This window comes from Xiphophorus hellerii, chromosome 16 (genome assembly GCF_003331165.1).
Source record: "Xiphophorus hellerii strain 12219 chromosome 16, Xiphophorus_hellerii-4.1, whole genome shotgun sequence".
NCBI lineage: Eukaryota > Metazoa > Chordata > Actinopteri > Cyprinodontiformes > Poeciliidae > Xiphophorus > Xiphophorus hellerii.
In genome coordinates, this window is record NC_045687.1 from 13,600,600 (window position 1) to 13,622,148 (window position 21,549).

Genomic DNA, 21,549 nt, shown 5'->3' on the forward strand with positions numbered 1-21,549 from the left:
GTTTTCATTGGCTGAGAGGCCTATAGCGTTCCCCCTCCTCCACTCCTGTGGATATGAATCCAAAAGTCCAACCTCCGCAGTGGTAATTTCAGGAAGAAGCATCTCTACCAAAGCTGTAGCAAACATTTCGACCCATCTGTCTGTGGAAGTCAGAAACGAATTTTCTATGTAGCGACCAGCCGCCCTGGACCACCCAGTCAGTCTGTCCCGGTTTGAGACCCGATGCTGACATGGACTGGCCAGTGCGAAAACGGGCTCTACTGTGCTGCTTTATAGCCTTGTTTTTCTACGCTGGTCCCCAAAAGGTAAGAAAGCTAGCTGAATAAACTAACTTAGACGGAATGAGGTTATTATTGTCGACTAAACAACAAGTATAACTTATAGTGGGATTATTTTTTTCTACTTTGGGACGTTTTAATAAAAATGTTTGTGCTTCAATGAAGCTAAAATTCAGTCCATATGCTGCGTGTTGACAGCGGTTAGCTAAATACGAACGTTAGCTAGCTTGCTAAACTATTCATTTGACAAGTTTTGGGGTCTAAAATAAACTCATCTGACGCATTACAACCTGCGTAGATACGTTTGTTTTTTATCTGTCGAGTTCCAGGAAATTACGGGAAACCATTTGTCCTTATGTCTGTACAATTTCAGATTTGTAACACATCACATTCATTTTTTACCACTCACTAATACTGCATTGTGCTTTATTTAGTTGTTATTAAGGCTGCGTGATATTAGAAACATATCCAGTTCTGATGTCGTCACAATCTAAATTTTTCTTTGTTTCTTTGCAGTGATCAACAACCAAACTCAGTTCAGCTTAGAATAGACTTGACAGCCCAACACCATGTGATGGTAAAAATACGCAGTCAAGGGTTGAACTTTTGATAGGTTCCTTTTTGATAACAGATGCAAGATTTTGTGTACAGATTTTTGACTATAGTTTCAATATTACTGGACACAATTACCCTCAACTAACACAAACAGTGGATATCAAAAGTTTGCCCCTACTTTTAAATCCAGTAAAGCCCATTTGCTGATTAGGACTAAGAAAATTTTAGGTAATTTTGAGTCCGATTACAACATTAATTGTGTACTGATGTCAATATGATGTTTCAAAGGCTTGCTTATCTCAACACTTGAATTCAACAACTTGATGCATGTGCACAAGTCACAGTTGTACTCCTGAAGGATGTTTCGGTGTTTTTGAGGGATGCTCGTTGTAAAAGTAGCACATAGTGACTTCTTAGGGAAACTTTAATATAGTACTGTTTCACCAGAAAGTCTGTCTATATTAAGGTATAGTTAAAGGATCCAAAGTCCTTAATTAAAGTCAATTAAAAATTGGTGCCAGCCATAAAAACCGCAAACAGTGCAACTCTTAATAATCATGTAGTTTTAAAGTTTTTACCCCCCTAATTTCAGAATTTTCAATTATATTAGGGCATTACACTGTTACATTGTTTTCTTCAGGCATTTAAATTTTTGGAAATATACATAACAAGTGCCTTGTTTTGAGTGTTCAATAAATAATGAATTGGTGGAATCTGTGGTATGTAGTTGTGTACACTTGAGGTTAGATTTAAATAATTTAGAACCCTATAAAGGCCTGGTCATTCATACTTTGAAACCTTGATGGTGTGTATACCTTCTATTTACGAGGACTGAATCCATAACAGACAATGGACCTGCGACCATTTATAAAAACCATCTATAAGTTCATGCAAATCGAAGTAATATCGTATTGGGTATACGCTCTGTGAAGTACATTAACACCTTGGTTTTTGATGGTTGGAATAAAGCATTGATAATCTGCTATCTTGGCTTTAATCTTGATCAAAAGTAATTAACATGTTTAAAATGAGCCAAAACCTTAAAAGCCCCGAGGCTGAGACCCTTCACTGCTACATGAGTAAACCAGCTCAGCTAAGAAGCAGATTAAAGTGGCTTTATAATCCCTTGTCATGTCTCGGGTTCTTCTCTTGGCCTATTAGAGTAAGCAGGTGTAGTGTGGGTGACAAATGATAGTCCAACTATATATTCTGAGAGAAACTTCATGGGATTTCTAGAGAAGAAAAGTTCTTTTTGACAGTGTTTTATGTCACAGTTGACACATTTCTTTCTTTAAAAGCATGACACATCAGTGACTCCTTTGTACTTTATACTTACACAAACTTAATTTAATGGTTGATGGGCGTAATAAATGTTGTAAGTTTATAATTGCTCGAAACTACACAGAGGTCAATTTACACACTTTCTGTTCAGTGGAAACATATTTTGAATTGCTACATCTAAAGAAAAAGTAGATGTAATGGAAGTGGCTGTGCTTTATCTGAGTCTGCCAACACGTGGTATTGCTTTCTTTGTAGCAAAACCCCGAAAGTTCTCTATAAAGATGTGACTTGTCATTTTAGAAATATTATAGCATTCTAATTCCTTTTTATTGTTGCTGTTAAGATGTCTAGCAATAAATATCTGATCCTGCTCTTATGAAATGGCTATGGTGTTCTTTACAGAAGAAGGATGTATAATTTGACATATTTGTTGATTAGTTGAAGCTGATGCCAGTATGCACTTCCCATGACACATACACAGATGTGTGAAAATATTTTTTTTTTCTTGGTTCCTGTGTTGGTTTGTTCTGCACACAGGCAAGCTGCAGAAATTGCTGATGGCAGCAGACAATGTGATTGCTTCTACAAGAAATTCACTTTTTACCCTGATGTTTTTGTTGTTGCCGTTTCATACTTCGACCACAAGGCTTTTTTTCATGCTCTTTTAAAATGTTTGTTGAAACTTGAAGAGAAAGCCGACAGTTCTGAGCGGCTCTACGTTCGGTTTGGTTTGCCAAGCAGCAGGCTGCGAGGCGCGGTGACCCTCCGCTGACCGCTGCCGGTGATAACACAAGCATTGAAGTCCCTTTTGAAGCTGACCTCAGTTAAAAAAAGGTTGAAAATTTAGATTTAGGAACAAGAGTGAAGAGTTTTTTAATACCCAGTTTGCAAGTATTATGCAACCCTTATTTTGCAATGCTATTTCTGTGTAACGCACAGAATGAGGAAATGGAAGGGTGTGCATTATTTTAACCGTTGCTTTTGTAAATCACATCCATTTTGAGCAGAGAAACTGTGAAGCAGATGTCGCTGATACGCAACACTTCAACATATGCATCAGCTGCTAAATGTTGGTGTCCATGCAAACCTAGAGGGCCAGCAGATGTTTGGGAACTCATTTGTTTGTGAAACCAAGAGAGCTGCTGGAGGTTACGAGGGGGGCGAGAACAGATTAGTTATGACTCTTCCCAGCACGCTTGTACGGTGCTTTGTGAGGTTGAGGCCCAGTGGGAACAGTTGCAGGTGCATACTATTGACACGCATGCTCATAAAGGATGGATGAGACCACAGGGAGAGAACTTAGGGCCAGAGTCGAACGATATCTTTTCTCTCTGCAGATGATCTGAAACCTTCAGTTGTTTTTCTTTGTCTTAGTTTCTGTTCATTTTGGTGCTAGAAGTTTCAGAACAGTGTGATGAATAACTAGAGTACACAGCTTATTGTGAAATGGCCTTTAAAGGGTGTCTGCCACTGGTCACTGACGGTGTTTACAGAGGAATGGTAGGCTGTGTCACTGAAGGTGGAGACAAACTGCAGTAGTGGTTCAACGTGTTCTTCATTGCATATGCATTAAAGGCTGGATGGATGGAAATCCTGCTGGTTCTGTTACTTTAAAAACATTTTTTATTTTTCAAAAAAAAATTTCAGAATTCTAAAAATACATCTTAAAATATCAAAAGGCTGATCTAATTGACCTTATTGCATATTAGTGGTTTGGTAAGCAGTCTGTGTTTGTCAAACTCCTGACTGGAGGAGCCATTAGCTAATTTCTGCTTCTGAGGCTTTAAAAAGATACACTTCCGAAACCACAAAATTTCTCAGCATATTGTTCCCATGTCTTAATAAGATGCAGGAGAAAGCTGCACACTGCTAGTCAGCTGGCTGAAAGAAGACTCCTGCATTTAGATTAGACCCCTTTCTGTGACTGTTAGTGGTGGTCTATTTGGTCCAGATAGGGCTCCATCTGAGGCAGACCCTGGCCCTGGTGCCATGTGCGCTCCAGTGTCACTTGTATGTGAGTAGGCGTTGAAGGGTTTGGAGAGAGGAGTGCCCATCTGGGCTGCCAGCCCACTATTCAGCTGTGTGTGCTAAACTTGAAGAGCTCCTTTGGCGAAGTCCTTAGATACATTTCAAAAGGCAAAACCAACGTTACAAGATCTACTGGAAGGCAGGAATGCAACTTTTACCCTGTAAGGATTTACCAACCATCTATACCATTATAGTGTGTTTGAACAGTAATGCTGGAGACACAATGTGTTAGAAACCTTCCACTCTGTCAAACCAAACACTGCATGTCTTTTTGCTCCTTTTGCACATATTGATCAGGTGATCATGAGGGGATGCAGTGGTGCATTACATGATTCTCCCCGTTGTGAAAATCTAGCTGCTTTAGAAGTTGTGGAACTGTCCAGTTTTGGGGTAACTACATGTTCTGGGACCAATAAATAGATGTAAAAGCATACTTCCCTTAGTCAGGATAATTTCTCTGAGGAAGCTATTTTCAGTTGTCCAGGAAGCTCTTTATAGGTAATGCCTTTTATCGATATTGCTGTGGTTTAACAGGCAAATGAGCACAGCTTCCTCTGCTTAGATTTCCTGTGACAGAGAAGTCAAAATCAAAACACAAACATTTTTGTTCTTATATTATATAGGGGGACATATTGTGCAAAATTCACTGTTTGTACAAGTACCTTTATGGGTCTCTATGGCTTTTAGAAACAGTCATAGCGCTAAAAAAAAAACACCTAACCATTTGCTGGCAATAAGTTTGGTGTATGATTATTAAGTCACTATCGGTGAACGCTGCTTTGTTACCTAGCAACCCAAATTGATGCCAGCCCAGGTGGAATTCCAGCAAGTCTGGTCAGCTGGTTTTACCGCTGTATGCGCTGTGCAATGGGTGCTGAAAAAGACAAGTGTTTTATTGATAACTTACTGTTGCTGCGTCCTTGATGGTTGTGCAGGAAGCTCCATTTCTGTTTGCTTCTGGGTATGACTCGGGGTCATAGATGTCCCATTGTATCATTGTGCAACAGTTTGTAGCCATTTTCACATGTATTAGTGCTGCCTTCCAATTACCTCGGAAGTTGTAACTTGGAGCTGGGTTTGATGTCAGACCCGAGGAAATGGCGTTCTAGTTGACAGGCTGGAATTTCACCATGGCGACACTCATAAACATTGTTTGCAGTACCTTAGTAGCATTTTAAGCTTTTCTTTCCATAACAAAAAACACTTTTAATGAGTTCATTTTGGAGTTGCAGGTTGCATATGTAACATTAATATTAGACACACTTCTACATGTGTGTCTTGCGAAATAAACATGTTTCCTCCACATCTTACCACTGTAGATGTGAGAAGCAGCCATATTGAAACACGAAGTCGACCTTACAAGTCGGCTAGGAAACTAGGCCTTAAGAGCTTCTCCCTTTTCTCAGCTGGAAATCCGACTTCCCGGTAGATTTTTCCAACTGGGAAGTCAGAAGTTTCCAGTTCCTAGTATAACTGGAACACAGGAAGTGTGCAGGTGTAAACTTAGAGTTGGGAGGTGTGGCCAGCAGCAACTCATTTTGATTTAATGTGAAAGAGCCTTAAAACGGCTAATTGTAAAAGGAGCTGAAAATAGGCAGAACTGAGCAGGTGAAATCTGATCATCCGAGAAAGATTTTGTGAAAAGAAATGCAACAAACGTGCTTTTTATAGACGTTTGTTCGAGAATAGGCCCCCTATTAAAGTACTTTTTAAGGAACAAGAGAAAATTCAGGAGTGAATAAAGTTTTCGGAGGCTATTGTGGAGCACTGCCCCTTCTGCACATTGCCAAGTTCTGCTGCTTATATTTGCAGTAGTGATAAACACACAAACATGTTATGGAAACTAAAGTAGCCCCACTCCCAACTCTTACTAAAGTGACATTGTTTTTAACTACAGTTGGAAAGCTAATAGGGGCCAGTCCGTTGAACAGTCTCCACCCATGCTGGCAGTCTGACTGATTGACCAGCTAATATCAGCTTGTTATACAACTAAAATTACTCTGTAAAAAGGAGAATGGTTAATAAGGTTTAATATTGTACACAAAAAATGCTTGTTCATAATATTTTTGTGAGTACGTTATTCAGAATCTCAAGTCCAAGATTAAAGTACACATCATGTGAATAGAGATTAAATGAGTTCAGCATGTTAAATTTTCCTCTCCATTGCCACCCTTTGCTAGTTTGCTAGTTAAGGCTTGCAGCAGCTCAGTAGACTAGCTAACACAAGTCTATTATCCTGAGCCAGGTGTCTTCAGATCATTACATGATTATTTCAACATTTTGATACTGTTTGCTGTGTGTGACGCTGAGTAATAGTTGAGCAATTGCAGACTTATCCACTGCCCAAATGCAGGCGCACATGTTCTAACCTAACCTGGTGGTTTAAATGGCAGGATGCATGCATAAACACATCTACTGGTTAAGAACCAGACATCCTGTCAGTGTTGCATGATGATCATTTATTTGAGATGTTTTCTGTTTTTGTAGGGATTTTGCAGCGCTAGCACAGTTGCCCTTCCTGAAAGCCTGCTCTTTGTGTCCACACTGGATGGAAACCTGCATGCTGTTAGCAAAAAGTCTGGCTCTATCAAGTGGACTCTGAAAGAAGGTAAGAGGAGACGACTGGTGTCAAGTTAAAGTGTTTGTATGCTCTTCTCCTTGTTATTCATACCGCATTTCATGCACAAAGTGCAATTGTTGTCCTGATGCCCGGTTGAAAACAGTGGAATCCTTGTTTTGCTTTGTTGGGATGCAGCTTTCATTGCAGTAAAGCAATAAATTGATCACATTGTAGGCAACATTTTATTGTATTTAGTTAATGTTAATCGTCCTTACAGCATGTCTACACCTGAACTTTTTTATGGAATGTAATTAGTATCACTCCCTGGATCATCTGGTCTAGCCAGGGTAATTAGGACTTTCTAATGCTTCATACACCTGGAATCTAAAAACAGAGCTTGTCGTTATGTGTCAAATCAATTGTATTCCTTTAAAAACATATTTACAGCCCTGAAAAAAATTAAGAGACCTCATGGTTATTCCACCAAATGTTGATTTCTGAACTCTTCCTGAGTAAAAACATTATCATTGTTGTTTCTAAATGAATATGAACTTGTTTTCTTTGCATTATTTGAGGTCTGAAAGCATTGCATCTTTTTCATTATTGTGACCATCTCTCATTTTCTGCAAATAAATACTAAATTTTTGCTTGGAATTTCAGAGACAGGCTCTCTGTAGTTCACAGAATAAAATAACAATGTTCATTTTACTCAAAAGCATATCTATAAGTAAAACCAGAGAAACTGATCATTTTAAGTGGTCTCTTAAGTTTTCCAGAGCTGCATCTACTGCCTTTGTGCCTAGATTTATTATTCCTATTTTTATTGTGTGGTCAAGTCTTGTTTTTAGACAGTACTAGAAGAAGCTGTTCATTCAGGTTCTCTTGGCATTGGGAAGCGGGTAATTATTAACGGAGAAAGAGGGAAATGCTGCCTCTAATCAAGGTCTGAGTGGGCCGGGATCAGCAACTTTGTAGTGTCACCTGCACTCATGGCCCGCACCATGGTTACCATCGTAAGGCTCTGTATGCTCTGGAATTGCATTAAGGAGGCTTAGAAAACTAGCGAAAGAAAGATTTTAGGGGTGTTTTTCTATGAACTCACAATTTTAAGTGTGTATTCTCCTATTTTTGTGGATTTATTTTAGGCTTGACTTTTTAGGTAAAAACAAATTTAGTTCGTGCTTGTTAATCCTGCCTGGCTCTACTCAATAACCAAATCTGCGATGATGAGGCAGAGGCTGCCTCCTCCGCATCATCTGTTTTCCTGGAACAGCTACTGAATATAAATTTCACCAGGCTTTGCACACACCTGTTGCATTTCAGTCAGGAAACGATGAGAGGGAAGCAGAAATCTTCCACCTTTGTCAATACTGAACAGTGCAGTTTAATATCAAACCTGTCATAATGCTGCTCGCTTCTCTCTTTGCAGACATGTATTTATATTTCAGCCAGTCAGATTTAACCCTCAATAAACATTTGCTGAAGACTAATGTTAACTGAATAAAACGGTTATTTAACATCTTTGGATTATCTCACACCTAACCCGTCCCATTGTGGACACCTTACAGCTCCACCTGCTCCACACCCAGTTTGTTCACACTGGTGGGACTTGTATGTTTGTCTTTTTGCAACAGACACTTCAGGGTTGGGGTTTGACTGGTTTGGTAAACCCGTTGAAAGATGGAAGAAATCTTCTGTAGACTCCTCCCAACAAGATTATTATCTTTTTTTGTTGAGGACAACTTTTAGCAAGACTTTATTTCATGCATTTATACTAGGATAGGTCAGTCGGATGTTTCGATCACATTGAATGATTATTCTTGTTCTCATTGCTGGTATGTCATGCCTGATTTACTCACAGAAAGCTTATCTGTTTGCCCTTCATGTTTGCCACTGGGGCTTGCATGTCCATTTGGACTTTGTGTCCTTTGCAGTCCGACGTCTCCAGCGTTCATGTCGCTCACTTACTCAACGGCCGCTGGCCATGTTCGTCTGCCGGATGATATTCTTGTCAATCCTGACTATCGTCTTTGTGTCCTCACAGATCCAGTTCTTCAGGTCCCGACACATGTAGCAGAGTACGTATCCAACTTATCTTTTTTTTTCTTTCTTTTGTTTGATACAAGTCAGTGTTTTGCAAAAGTGTTCACACCCCTTAAACGTACTGGCCGTTCTCAAAGTTTGTCACATAAGATACAAAATATTTTTTTAAGATAGCCAGCATTTAGTATGGGAATAAATAAAATGCAGTGCAACCAATTGTCTTTAAAAGCCATCTAATTAACAGGGAGGTAATTTAGCTTCAGAATAAATCCAGGTGTTCTGCGAAGGCCTCAGCGGTTTGGTTTAAGCTTCCATTCCCACAGTGAAACATGCAGAAAAATCCTTGGGGAAAACAAACCACCATGACTGAAAAAGACTTCAGACTGTGGCGGAGGTTGCTTTTCAACAGGACAACTACTCTAAGCATGCAACCAAAGCTGCAAGACTTGAAAATTGTCTGATAGTCTGAGCTGACTGAGTTTAAGTCCTTCAACTTTTTAGATGTTTATTGGTTTAAAAAATGACACAAAATCTCTGGTGTGCTGGTCTGTCACATTTATGGCCGTAAAGTGGCAAAATGCGATAAAAGTTTACATTTTTAAGAATACTTTTTCAAGACACTGTGTTCTACTGTATCTTATCTCCATGTAGCAAAAGACAGTATATGCTATTCAGTATTGCCACATGTTGAGCTCGACCTGTGACTTAACAATAAACTCGTTGCCTTTACTCTTCTCACCAGACCAGCGTTTCTGCCGGACCCCAACGACGGCAGCCTGTACTCTCTGGGTGGAAAGAACAACGAAGGCCTCACGGTAAAAGGAAATGCGTTTTGTCAAGGCATTTTAATCTTCCGTCTTTGGTATGATCCACCGCTCAGTTCCTTGTTCGGTAGAAAAATAGTCATGCTTTCTCATTATGAGTTTGCAGCTGTGGTGGTTTATACTACGTGGTGCTATATTTTGTTGTTAATCCTTAAAACCACAAGGTTTATCTGAGGCTTTTTGTTGTAACAGAAACTACCTTTCACCATCCCTGAGTTGGTCCAAGCCTCACCATGTCGCAGTTCTGATGGAATCCTCTACATGGGTAAGACCCAATCATAAATTTCTCTTTGAGTTGGCCACACTGTGGTCATGGCATACGCATACACGTTTGTAGATCCGCCTGTGTTCCTCACCTTTCATAAAGGAGTGAGTGTTATCTGGTTTCAGCAGAATACAACACTTGTCTTCTGGTTCCACTAAATCTACAGCCTCAGCTCTTTTAAATTTTTTAGTGTTAACGAAGGAACTTTGATCTACCATTGTTTGAACAAAAGCCAGTCACATTTGCCTGCTTATTATCATCATCAGTAGGGGCATTTAATTATATAGATGCAAACTGTTGCTGGTTGAATACTTTAATAGATAACTACTTTTCATGTGTGTGGCTTCACATTTTACACATTTACACTGTGTAAAGTGTAAATGCAAAACTTTGAAGGACTATCTATCTCACTATGGAGTGATAAAACTCATTAACATTAAGGTTAAACGGTCGCAGGTTATTTTGAATAACTGGTCTTGTAAAAAGTGCCTCATTTAATCAGATTAACAGTTCTGTTGGCAGGAAAGCTACTGTATAAATGGGTTTTTTTTCACAAGTGGGACAATTTCACATTTGAATGCATTAGAACCACAAACCTCAATGTGTTTTATTGAGGACCAGCAGTATTTTAAAAGGCTTGCTGTTTGGGGCATGTCTCTGCCTGTTGGGGCATTTTTACCTATTTTTCTTTGCAAAATTGATTAGACTCTGTCACATTGGATGGAAGGCTTCACCACCTCAAGTATTTTGCAGCCAGCAACAGGCTTTGTTTCCAGTGTTTCCTTTTTATTATATTGCCACCCATCTTATCAGCTTTCACCAGCTTCTGTTTTTGTTTTCTAACCCAGTTTTAAACTTCTCCCTGACCTGTCTGCAGTGGTCTTTGGTCTCCAGGATGCTCGTTGTTCTCTAACAAGCTTTCAAATAATACCTGCATTTATACCGAGATTAAATTGAGCACAGGTGGAATCAGTTTACTAATCGGCGTTCATTTAGGTCCATCAGACTAAATGGGGCTGAACACAAACTATTTCCTTACTTTGTTGGTCGACCGCATAAAATCCCAACAAAGTACATTGAAGTTTGTAACGCGACAAAATGTTTTGTAAGACTGCTATCGCCGGGTGCAGTTTTAAAGCTGAAATCACCCAACTAATCAGTTTCCTGTGTGTGTTTGTCTATGTGCTCTCCTGCAGGTAAAAAGCAGGACTTGTGGTATGTGGTGGATTTGCTTACAGGTGAAAAACAGCAGACACTGACGTCATCGTTCGCTGAAATGCTCTGTCCGTCTTCATCCCTTCTCTATCTGGGACGAACAGGTAAAAACAAAACTAGCTCAGCTGTTTTTTTGTTTTTTTGTTTTTTTTAATTCTAACCAGAATCTATGACACACAAGATTTAATCGAGTTTACCAGAAGGTTTCATTTATTACCTTTTTTTGGTGAGACTGTTATATACTCATTGCTCATAAGTTCAGCCAATTTATTTAACTTCCAAACAAGACAACTACCTCTCCAATAATTATCTCCTTAAATTTTAAGGGGCTAAGAGTGTTTGCAAGTTGAAAGCTCACATTAGCTTTTGTTGGGCATTGTTAAGGAAATTTTACACGATTCAGCTTTGCAGTTTTACAATAAAACTGACACTGAAACCCTGCAGTGTGTGCTGCTTACGTAATCATGCATGTTTCTGTCTTTGTTAGAGTACACCATCACCATGTACGACACAAAAAACAGAGAGCTGCGCTGGAATGCCACTTATTCCGACTATGCCTCCACCCTTCCTGACGATGACATGAAATACAGTGAGATTCCTACTCAAGCATGCTCGTTGTTAGCTTAACTCTGTAATACACTGGGTATGCTAATTGCATCTCGTTATTCCCTCCACAGAAATGGCTCATTTTGTCTCAAACGGCGACGGCCTCGTGGTGACCGTGGACAGTGAGACGGGAGACGTTCAGTGGATGCAGAACTACAATTCTCCTGTGGTGGCGATGTACATCTGGCAGCGGGAGGGTCTTCGCAAAGTTCCCCACACCAACGTCGCCGTGGAAACACTGCGGTACCTCACTTTCATGTCCGGAGAGGTCGGACGGATAACCCAATGGAAATATCCGTTTCCAAAAGAGAAAAAACCCAAAAATAAATTCATGTAAGGAAAAGCTTAATTTGCCTTAGATTTTTTTCACATTTTATCTTCTGTATTTTCTTATGTATTTAGTTCCATTTTACATATATGTTCAGAAATAAATAAATAAGCTATGTAATGTAGCTAAACAGCTGGTTGATCAGTCTTGTATTAATTAAATTCATGAAAAGTTAAGTGGAAGGAAAATGTCTGGTTGAAAAATCACATCTTTGGCTGGAATTGGAGCTTCTTTTCAAAATAAAGTAAATCTTTTTTTTTTTTCTGCGGAAATAAAGCTCCAAAAGCCTGGAGGGAAAAGCTGAAAAGTAAAACCAGGACTCGTTGGTCTTCTCTGAATTGTTTTAGCCTTGTCATTTGGTGTGACAAGATTTTATCTGTGTCACTGCACAGTTTATTGTCAAACATGTTGAAATGTTTTTGGCCATGAAGTAACAGGTTTAACTGACGGTTTTTATTTTTGTTCTTTTCAGGGCCACTTTATATGTGGGCAAATACTCGACTAGCTTGTATGCATCACCGTCTCTGGTGCATGATGGAGTCACAGTGGTGGTGAGCACAATCTGCATATTAAATCAAGTACAACATTGATCACGTGAACAGCATGGACATGATTTAGATCATTTTAAATCAGTCTTTATATATTTGCATTAAGTTTGATTTCTGTCAAGGTTTTTATTTACTGTTTTAGTTAATAAACCTTGAAGACTTGATTGTTTGAAGTAGGAGGCTGCTATTTCTACAGACTTCCTTTTTATAGAAGCTCATGAGGCGTCTGATAACAGGAAGTGTGTGTTTGTCTTTAGCCTCGTGGAAGCACCTTCCCCCTGCTGGAAGGCCCCGATAGCCAGGAGACAGAGGAGGATAAGGAGTGTGTAATCACTCCCAGCACAAGTGTGAAATTCAACGCTGGCCTCCGAGAGCGAAACCGGATCAATTTTATGAGGAACTATCTACTTCTCATAGGTACGGCACAAAACAAATCACAGCCGTTAGAATCTTTTTAGGTTGAAGCTGGGAGAAGAAAAAGAGATTTGATGTCATAATGGTTTAAAAATCCACTTTCCTAAACAAGTTTTGATGTCGGCACGCTTAACGCACTTAATCAGTACTTAGAAATGTTTATGCTTTAAGTTTAATGGTGCCTGACATCTACTGGGTGACTGGTGGAACTGCAGAAATGTTTTTGTATCGTTAATATTAGCCTGAACAGAAGTGAAGTGTTTCGCCAATAATTTGTCCTTTAACATTGCTTGTTTAATCTGTTTTGAAAATCTCAAATAAAAAGTCTATCTTCCATTTTTCAGCTGCCTTCATGTTTTGCTGGCTGTATCCATGGTGCTGACTTTTATTAACATGGGACAATTTAAAGCATAACTTTGTGTTTGAAATATGGAAAGTAGCTGTTTTCTCTTTTATTTTATATTAACTGCAGCTGAATAGAACAAGTTTTGTTTAATGTGTGCTTTAAGGCTACTTTAGGAAGGCATTCTCGTAAGAATATTCTTATGTTGACAACACCTCTATAACCCGGTGTGGTGAGGGGTGGAGTCTCCACTCCTTAAACTGGTTTCTTTAAAAAGAAATTCATTGTTTGGTTGAAATGAATCTGTTTCTGTAGGTGTTTTGGATACTTTAGGCTTGAGTTTCTTTGTTTGTGAAGTTTTTTCCGTATTCCGTTTCAGGTCACCATGAAACGCCCCCGGAGGCTCACACCAAGATCCTGGAAACTTTCCCTGAACACTTCCCTCGTAACCAAGGCAACGTCATCCCACCTACTACGGATAAGAAAGGAGAGGAGGTCCGGGTCATCTCACGTGTGATGGAAATATCCTGACCCTCCATGCACTCTTTTTCTGTTTAACATCTTTCCTGCTCCTCTGATTCCTTTCTGCAGAAAGTCAATGACAGTGGCATGGATGATAGGCAACCTTCAACCTCCATCCAGGAACCGGGGACCAGCAGCCGCACGGCGCGCTCAGAGGCCCCTGTGGACTCCATGCTGAAAGACATGGCCACCATCATCTTCTCCACTTTCCTTCTTGCCGGCTGGGTGGCTTTTGTTATAATCTACCCCAAGGTAAGAAAAATTCTCACCTTTTATAAAGCATCAAATGTACTTATTACAGAGGATTTCTATCACAGCTGTAGCTAATAACTACAGATAAACCCTGTAGAGTTCTGGCTACATGAATTGGCCTGTCATGATAACCAATTTTTCTGGATGATAAATTGTCCCAGAAGTTATTGCGATAAACAATAATATTATTTTGAGGCCATTTTTAAGTTATAAAATGGTAATGACATAGTAATACAAGTACACCCTCTCAAACATCAATACAATTTAATTTATAATGAACATTTAACACTTAAACTGGAAGATATTTTAAAGAATCAAAATAAATGAACAAGACACCTGAAAAAACAACCAAAAACAAAATTGTCCTTCTAAAAAGGGACTAGTTGAGACCAATGCACCAGACAGAAGCCTTTTGTTATCCAGTCTTTGATAGAAAAAGAGAGAGAAACAAGAAAAACACATCATGCAAATGGAAATGATTGAGGTTGTCTTAATTTAGCATTTGATTAAATGAGTTATTGCTTATTGCTACAGGCTTAACTGTTCCACCATGCAGCAAGCACATTTATTATACCAATTATTTCTTAACGTCTTTGTATTGGCAAATGGATGGTTGGATTTATTTGTATTTTTCAGTGCAAGATTTTTGTGCGTCAAAAAAAAAAAAATAAATAAATAAATATATATATATATATATAAAGAATTTTTATACATCTTTATCAGGGGTGCCAACAATGCAGATTTTTTTATTAAATTTGACTAAAGAAAATATATCAAAGTTTCAAAACTAATTTAGTACCGAATTAGAAAATAACAAGGGGACAAGGTGCTTGAGTGTGGAAATACCTCAGCATTAACCTGTGGAAGTTGTACCTGCTGACTTTTTATTAGCTTTATATAATAACAGGTGTATATATTGGATCTCAAATGGCTTAAAAAGGTTCAAGAACACATTTTGCAATTGTTGCATCCTTTATGTTTTCTGTTGTTTTTGTGACAGAGCGTGCACAAGCAGCAGCAGCTGCAGCACCAGGAGTTCCAGAGACAAATGGAGGAGCGGCTGGAGCTACTCCAGCGGCAGCAGCCTTTCCCCCCTGCAGACGTGGGTTTGGCTCCCGACAGTGACTTCCTGGATGTGGCTCGCACTCGCTCCGACTGCTCAGACCACAGCAGCCCCAACGTCACCCCCCGTGCCTCCAACCACTCCAACCTATCTGTGTCTGAGGTGGGCAGCTCAATTTATGAGCATGAAGATGGAGGTAAGGCTCTAATTCTGTTTTTGTACATCAGCTGGTTTGTTGTGGCTTCGATTTCACTGCTTGAAATCTGTTTTTGTCAGAGGAAGACTTCTCTACGGTCAGAGTCGGCAACATTACCTTCCACCCTAAACAGGTGCTGGGCCATGGTGCTGAGGGAACTATGGTTTATAAGTAAGGGAATCAAAGTAAAATTTCATATATTCTCTCGCGTCACAGTATTACATTTCCACTTTTTCTCCAACAGGGGGCAGTTTGACAACCGTCCAGTGGCGGTGAAAAGAATCCTCCCAGAGTGCTTCAGCTTTGCGGACCGAGAGGTTCAGCTGCTCAGAGAGTCTGATGAGCATCCAAATGTTATCCGTTACTTCTGCACCGAGCGGGACCGTCAGTTCCAGTACATCGCCATAGAGCTGTGTGCTGCCACGCTTCAGGAGGTACATAATCAATCATGTTTTTTTTTTTTGGTTGGTTTTTTTTAAATAAAGTTATTCTTCTGATCTTGAACAACAACTGAACGCTAAGGTGCTGTTAAAAGTGTGCTCAGTGGCAGAGCTCCTAGACCTGAAAGCTTCGCTGTCACCGTTGGTCTCCAAATTACAAAGGATGCTCAGAGAAATTCAGGAAATCTTGATACTCTCTTCAAATATGATTTGCGCTAACATAAACTTATCCTCAAGCCTGTTTAATATCTCACACTACCTCTAGCTATTGCCCACTATAGCTTATCATTTTTAAGACCAATGACCCCTAATATTTTACACCCCAACCAGACTGGAGCTATTGGAAACATAACTTCCTGTCATGAATGACAATCTTATATCTGTCCCCAATGCATTTGAGAAAACAAATGATTGTTTTTTTTTTCCAACTTGTTCTTTGTCACGAGTTTCTCCACTCTCCCTCTCACTATTTGAACAAACATATTAATGGTATTAAAATGGCTAATAGAACCTACAACCATTCCATTACAGGTTGATGCTGATACTTGTTAGTTTTTAACACACTTTAACAAGCTAATACAATTACGCTACAGAAAGCTCTCCCTTTCTCACACATTTAGTTTTTTTCACTGGTTTATTTTTGTCTTTTTGTTTTGTCTTAATTTGTTGGTTTAAAATGTACCCACATTTGTTTAAAAAATGTGACATAAAATGTCTTGCAACATTGTTCTTTCTTCCTCTCAATCTATAGTAATGTTGAACTCACTTCATTGTAGAAAGTTCTTACAGATTCCATGTATGATGGACTTGACCTTTGGTGATTCCTGGGATGCTTCTAAAGGTGTTAGCCAGTTTCCGTTCAGATGAGGGTGATGGTTTTTGTCAGCTTGTTGAAACTAAACGCACCTCTGCATTCCAGCAGGACAATTACCCAAAAAACATCAAAATTAATTTAGCCATGGATAAAGTTGGCTAAAATTAAACTTCTATAAAGGCCCTGACCTCAGCCCTATTAAAAATGAATGGGCTGCAGTTAAAAGCCTCATCCAGGCCAAGGCTGACAATCTCACCACACTGAAGAAGGAAATTCCCATCAAAATGTTTTCTCCACAGAATGCTTTTTTTTTAAAATTTAAATTCTATTTTCAACATCATTTTCTTTCCTCTTGCTAGTATGTGGAGAAAAAGGATTTCAACTGTCATGGACTTGAGCCAGTCATGCTCCTGCAGCAAACCATGTCCGGATTAGTCCATCTGCACTCTCTCAAAATAGGTAAGTGTCTCTAAAACCTAAAATACTTTCACTGTCTTCATGTCTTTGAAACATAATTTTCCCTCTCCCTCTAGTCCACAGAGACCTGAAGCCCCACAACATTCTGGTATCCATGCCGAACGCACACGGCCGAGTCCGGGCGATGATCTCCGACTTCGGCTTGTGTAAGAAGCTGGCGGTGGGACGTCACAGTTTCAGTCGAAGGTCCGGGGTTCCAGGGACCGAGGGCTGGATTGCTCCAGAGGTCCTCAGTGAGGACTTCAAGGACAACCCGGTGAGTCAGGAATGCACATCTGTCACAAGTATTGAAATGTATGCTAGTGTTTTCCTGTGAAGCCATCTCAAACTATGTGATGTCGCTCTTCTAATGTGATCCCTGTAGACCTATGCGGTGGATATCTTCTCTGCCGGTTGTGTCTTCTACTACGTGGTTTCTCAGGGAAGTCACCCATTTGGGAAGTCTCTACAGAGGCAGGCAAATATCTTACTGGGAGGATACAGCCTCGACTATCTGCAAGGTGACAAACACGGTGAGAAATGCACTCAAGAGGAGTAAAGTAGTTTGTTTTTGTTGCTAATTCTCAGAATGGCAAAAAAAAAATATTTTCTCTTTTCATAATTAACTCAACACATTTGTGTTTTTTTGTTTTTTTTATCTTCCTAGGTGAAATTGTTGCCAGAGATCTCATAGAACAGATGTTGAGCATGGATCCCCAGAGAAGACCTTCAGCTGAAAGTGTTCTCAAACATCCTTTCTTCTGGACTCTGGAGAAGGAGTTGCAGTTCTTCCAGGTTTGGGCTCTTTTCACACACTGGACTTCACAACCAGGGTTCTGCAATCCTGCACACTCTATGAAGAGAAGCAGCAACATTTGTTACCATATATAGACTGATTGTACTATTTTACATAAATGCAGATTAATGTACAGGGTCAAACGGAGATGATACCAGCTGACTTAGTATTGTTTTGGTATTTTAATGCTTAATGCTAGCAAAAAAATTTCAAGTTTTTGTAGAAGGCACGTTTTTTCCTAATACAAAACTGAATATATAAGTGTAATCTCCTCAAAAGTCATCACCATCGACATATCTCCTGAGGTATTTATGTGGTCGCTATGTATTTTTAAAAAGGTTTAAAATTAGAGCACAGCACAAAGTGAATCAATTAGATCATTTTATTCAGCCTTATATTATTGCTGCAGATTAAAATAGTGCTTTTTTTTTTTTCTGTCAGGATGTGAGTGACAGAATAGAAAAGGAGCCGCTGGACGGACCAATCGTGAGGCAGCTGGAGCGAGGAGGGAGGGCTGTTGTCAAGGGTGACTGGAGAGAGCACATCACGGTGCCACTGCAGACAGGTATGATGAGGCTGATTAAACGGTGCAAGCTATACCGCAATTAAGCGTCTTCTAAAGAAGTCGCCTTATTTGGTGTGGTGTTGTTTGGCACCTTGATCTCTTACATGTGGTGCGGTTTCATTTTGGGTGTTGTAGTTCTTTGATTTGCTCTCACAGACGGGACTGAATGTTTCCTGTCACAGGAAAGAAGAAGTCTGTGAAGTAGGCAGCTTTCTGTCTGCAGTGCCACACTTTGAGGATCAAAACCTAGAACAGTGGTTTGATTAAATATTTCAGAACTACCATTTTATATTTAAGTCATAAAAAGGGCAAAAAAGTAGTGACTGGGTTGTATGTTTATCATTTACCAATGATCTCAAAAGTATACAAAATATATTTTTTGTCAGACCTTTTCAAATTTATTTATTTCTCGTTTAAGGAGCCATAGAACAGCATTCAACTTTTTAATGTCTCTGCTTGACGATGGTCCTTTTGAACTCAGTGGAGCCATAATAACTTTACATGATGAAATCAAATGTACACCTTTTATATGAGGAAAATATTTTAGCTTTTAATGGAGTTATTACTGACTCACTGAAAAAAAACTCTTGTAATAAAGCATAAATCTCTGAGATCTCTGGGCTTTTTTATTCATTTTAACCCCATAATGGATTTATTTTGGAAAAAGCTCAATGGGTTTGATTTTTCTCTCTGTGGTAGATTTGCGGAAGTTTCGCTCCTATAAGGGCGGGTCAGTCAGAGACCTTCTGCGTGCAATGAGAAACAAGGTGAGGCACAGTTGTTGCATAATTTAAAATAATCTTACTCCTCACTGCTGTAGTTTTGAGGATTTCTCTCATCTCAACAGAAACATCATTACCGAGAGTTGCCCGTCGAGGTACAGGAGACGCTGGGCTCCATCCCCGACGACTTTGTCTCATACTTCACATCCCGCTTTCCTCACCTCCTGATGCACACTTATCTCGCCATGAGGACCTGTGCGCCTGAGAGGCCTTTCCTGCCTTATTACCCCACTGCAGAGCAGCTGCAAAAAACACAGATCCAGGGTTTGCAAAGACTCACTGAGCCATGCACCCAACCCCTGCCAGATCATACAACACTACCTACGTTGCAAACACAGGAATCGACTCCTTTGACACCGTGTGGGCAGTCGCTGCCCTCGTCCAGAGAACATCCGGTACCTTCAGACTTTTCCGTTCACGCAGCTCACACAGACGACCTGGGGCTGACTCCTCCCTGCGAAAATGTCTCTCAGTGGCCTACGGTTCCTCTCAGGCCGGAGGTACTCGCTACCCTGGACAACAAAACCTGTGCGGACTGACCCAAAGCCAAAGTGGACCCAGAGCTAAGGGAGCTTTGCCTTAAACAGTGGAGAACATTCAGGGGTTTGCTGCTGTGCTGCTGTGAGGTCCAGGCCTGCAGTGCCTGGAGTCGCATGCAAGCGCCGCAGACAAAACAAAAGTGCCTTCTGCTGGTCTGGATTCAGGTTTGTCCGTCTCCGTTCAGACGTCTAACTGCCTACAAGGTGTTGGATATTTTCTTGTAGCTGGACTGCACAAAGAAATTGCTTTTTAATGTTAATTGTGTTTTATTACACAGTGCAAAAAAAGTGTCCAAAAGCTCTCTGCTCATTGTTGTGGGAAATGTCTGCAAATGTTGTTGAACAATTGGGTAGTTTTATTGTGCAATGTTGTGTGTTTCTCAGTAAGGGTATTTGCTAAAGATGCTGTATGTGTAGATTTGTACAGAAAGATTTAAAGTTTGGGTCATAAATTGCTTAATATGACCCACGTGCCTTTTTATATATATATATACATATAAAAGAACGGTTTATTATATATAAACCCATCACTGTGCTGCATGGGTCCTGCTCATTAAACAGACTATGCTTCATGTGCTTGATTTCACTAAATGCTGCTAGAATCTAATCTGTGTTGCTGACTCAGACTGTTCCAAAGTATCTGAATCCAGGAAATGATTTAATCCTCATCATGATGTTGAGAATGAGTTAAAAAGTGAAGCCAGAAAATGGTAATGTATGACTTTTCTTGTTTGTGTCAGTGATGTTGATGACTTGCACATATTAAATTCTTTATTGTTTTCTACTCGTATTTTTCTTGTTGGTTCATCTTGTGTCTTACAGGGTTGCTGCAAGATTTTAGAAATCTATTTTCAAACTTTACATATTTTTTTAAAAATATGCCAGGTTTTTCATAAATTATGTCTACTATATTTGTTCTTTTGATCATTCTTTTATTTTATTTGATGTAGGTTTTGAATTTAAATTATGGTGTGTTTAGAAGGGTTTTGAATTTATTTGGCAGAAATATTGATGTTTATTGGGGATAAATAGAGTATTCAACAACCAGAGCCTGGGCCAAACTGAAATACTGTATGTTTATGTATTGTGGTCTAGAAAGAAGGGTGTACATATGGAAGAGCAGGTTATTTGTCTTTAACTACAAACAAATGAAATTGGCATCTACTAAACCACACTAAGTTTTGCAGTGTCTGTTTGGATTCAGATATGTAAGACTGACCAAGGTAGAGTTGTTGGCCTTGTTTTTTTTTTCTCTTCTCTGACTGGTACCAAATTGGATAAACTGTACCTCCCTGTTTAATGGTAGCGAATGTGTCGCAACAAGATTGCACCAAAATATGGCCCTTTTTTGCTTTTCATCTTGCCTAGATAAAATGGTAAATCAAAAATGTACCTATCAAGTGTTTTTGGTTTCAGCTTAGCTGAAAACTAAATGATTGCCATCCGCTTTTCCACTGAGTCAGATTAAATCATAAGTCATGTTAGCCATGTAGGGAAACAAGGATGAATGTGCTAAAGCTAAAACCTATAGCCTAAAACCTAAAACCTATTTTTCTCTAAATAGATAATGCTACGTTGTCAAATAAAATTCTATCCTCATTTTGATGCACAGTGCTGATAGAATCATGCTGAGGGAATGCTTTTTAATTTAATAAATTAAGCACATTAGTAATATAAGGTTTGTAATTGCACCACTAAATGGCATAAATATTTGCACTCAATCATATTAGTTTAGTCATATTGGTATTTATTGGTACCACTAGTGGGTAAAATAGCCAAAAATGTCAGTCTTGCCATACTGTTAGTTTTTGGTACTTGCAAAAATATTGAATAAGT

General features: G+C 39.4%; 1 protein-coding gene across 1 annotated transcript; it reads left to right on the forward strand.

The window, feature by feature from the left end:
- The first annotated feature begins 51 nt into the window (after nucleotides 1–51).
- On the forward strand, nucleotides 52–20,503 carry ern1 (endoplasmic reticulum to nucleus signaling 1). Its single transcript, XM_032587517.1, has 22 exons — nucleotides 52–305; nucleotides 6,630–6,750; nucleotides 8,747–8,780; nucleotides 9,488–9,560; nucleotides 9,762–9,834; nucleotides 11,031–11,153; nucleotides 11,537–11,638; nucleotides 11,727–11,988; nucleotides 12,456–12,534; nucleotides 12,789–12,948; nucleotides 13,668–13,783; nucleotides 13,880–14,062; nucleotides 15,063–15,321; nucleotides 15,402–15,492; nucleotides 15,566–15,755; nucleotides 16,935–17,034; nucleotides 17,109–17,308; nucleotides 17,417–17,564; nucleotides 17,699–17,826; nucleotides 18,269–18,392; nucleotides 19,092–19,159; nucleotides 19,240–20,503. Exons 1-22 carry the CDS (start codon nucleotides 231–233, stop codon nucleotides 19,711–19,713), a joined length of 3,183 nt encoding a protein of 1,060 aa, XP_032443408.1. The 5' UTR covers nucleotides 52–230; the 3' UTR covers nucleotides 19,714–20,503.
- The last annotated feature ends 1,046 nt before the right edge of the window (nucleotides 20,504–21,549 follow it).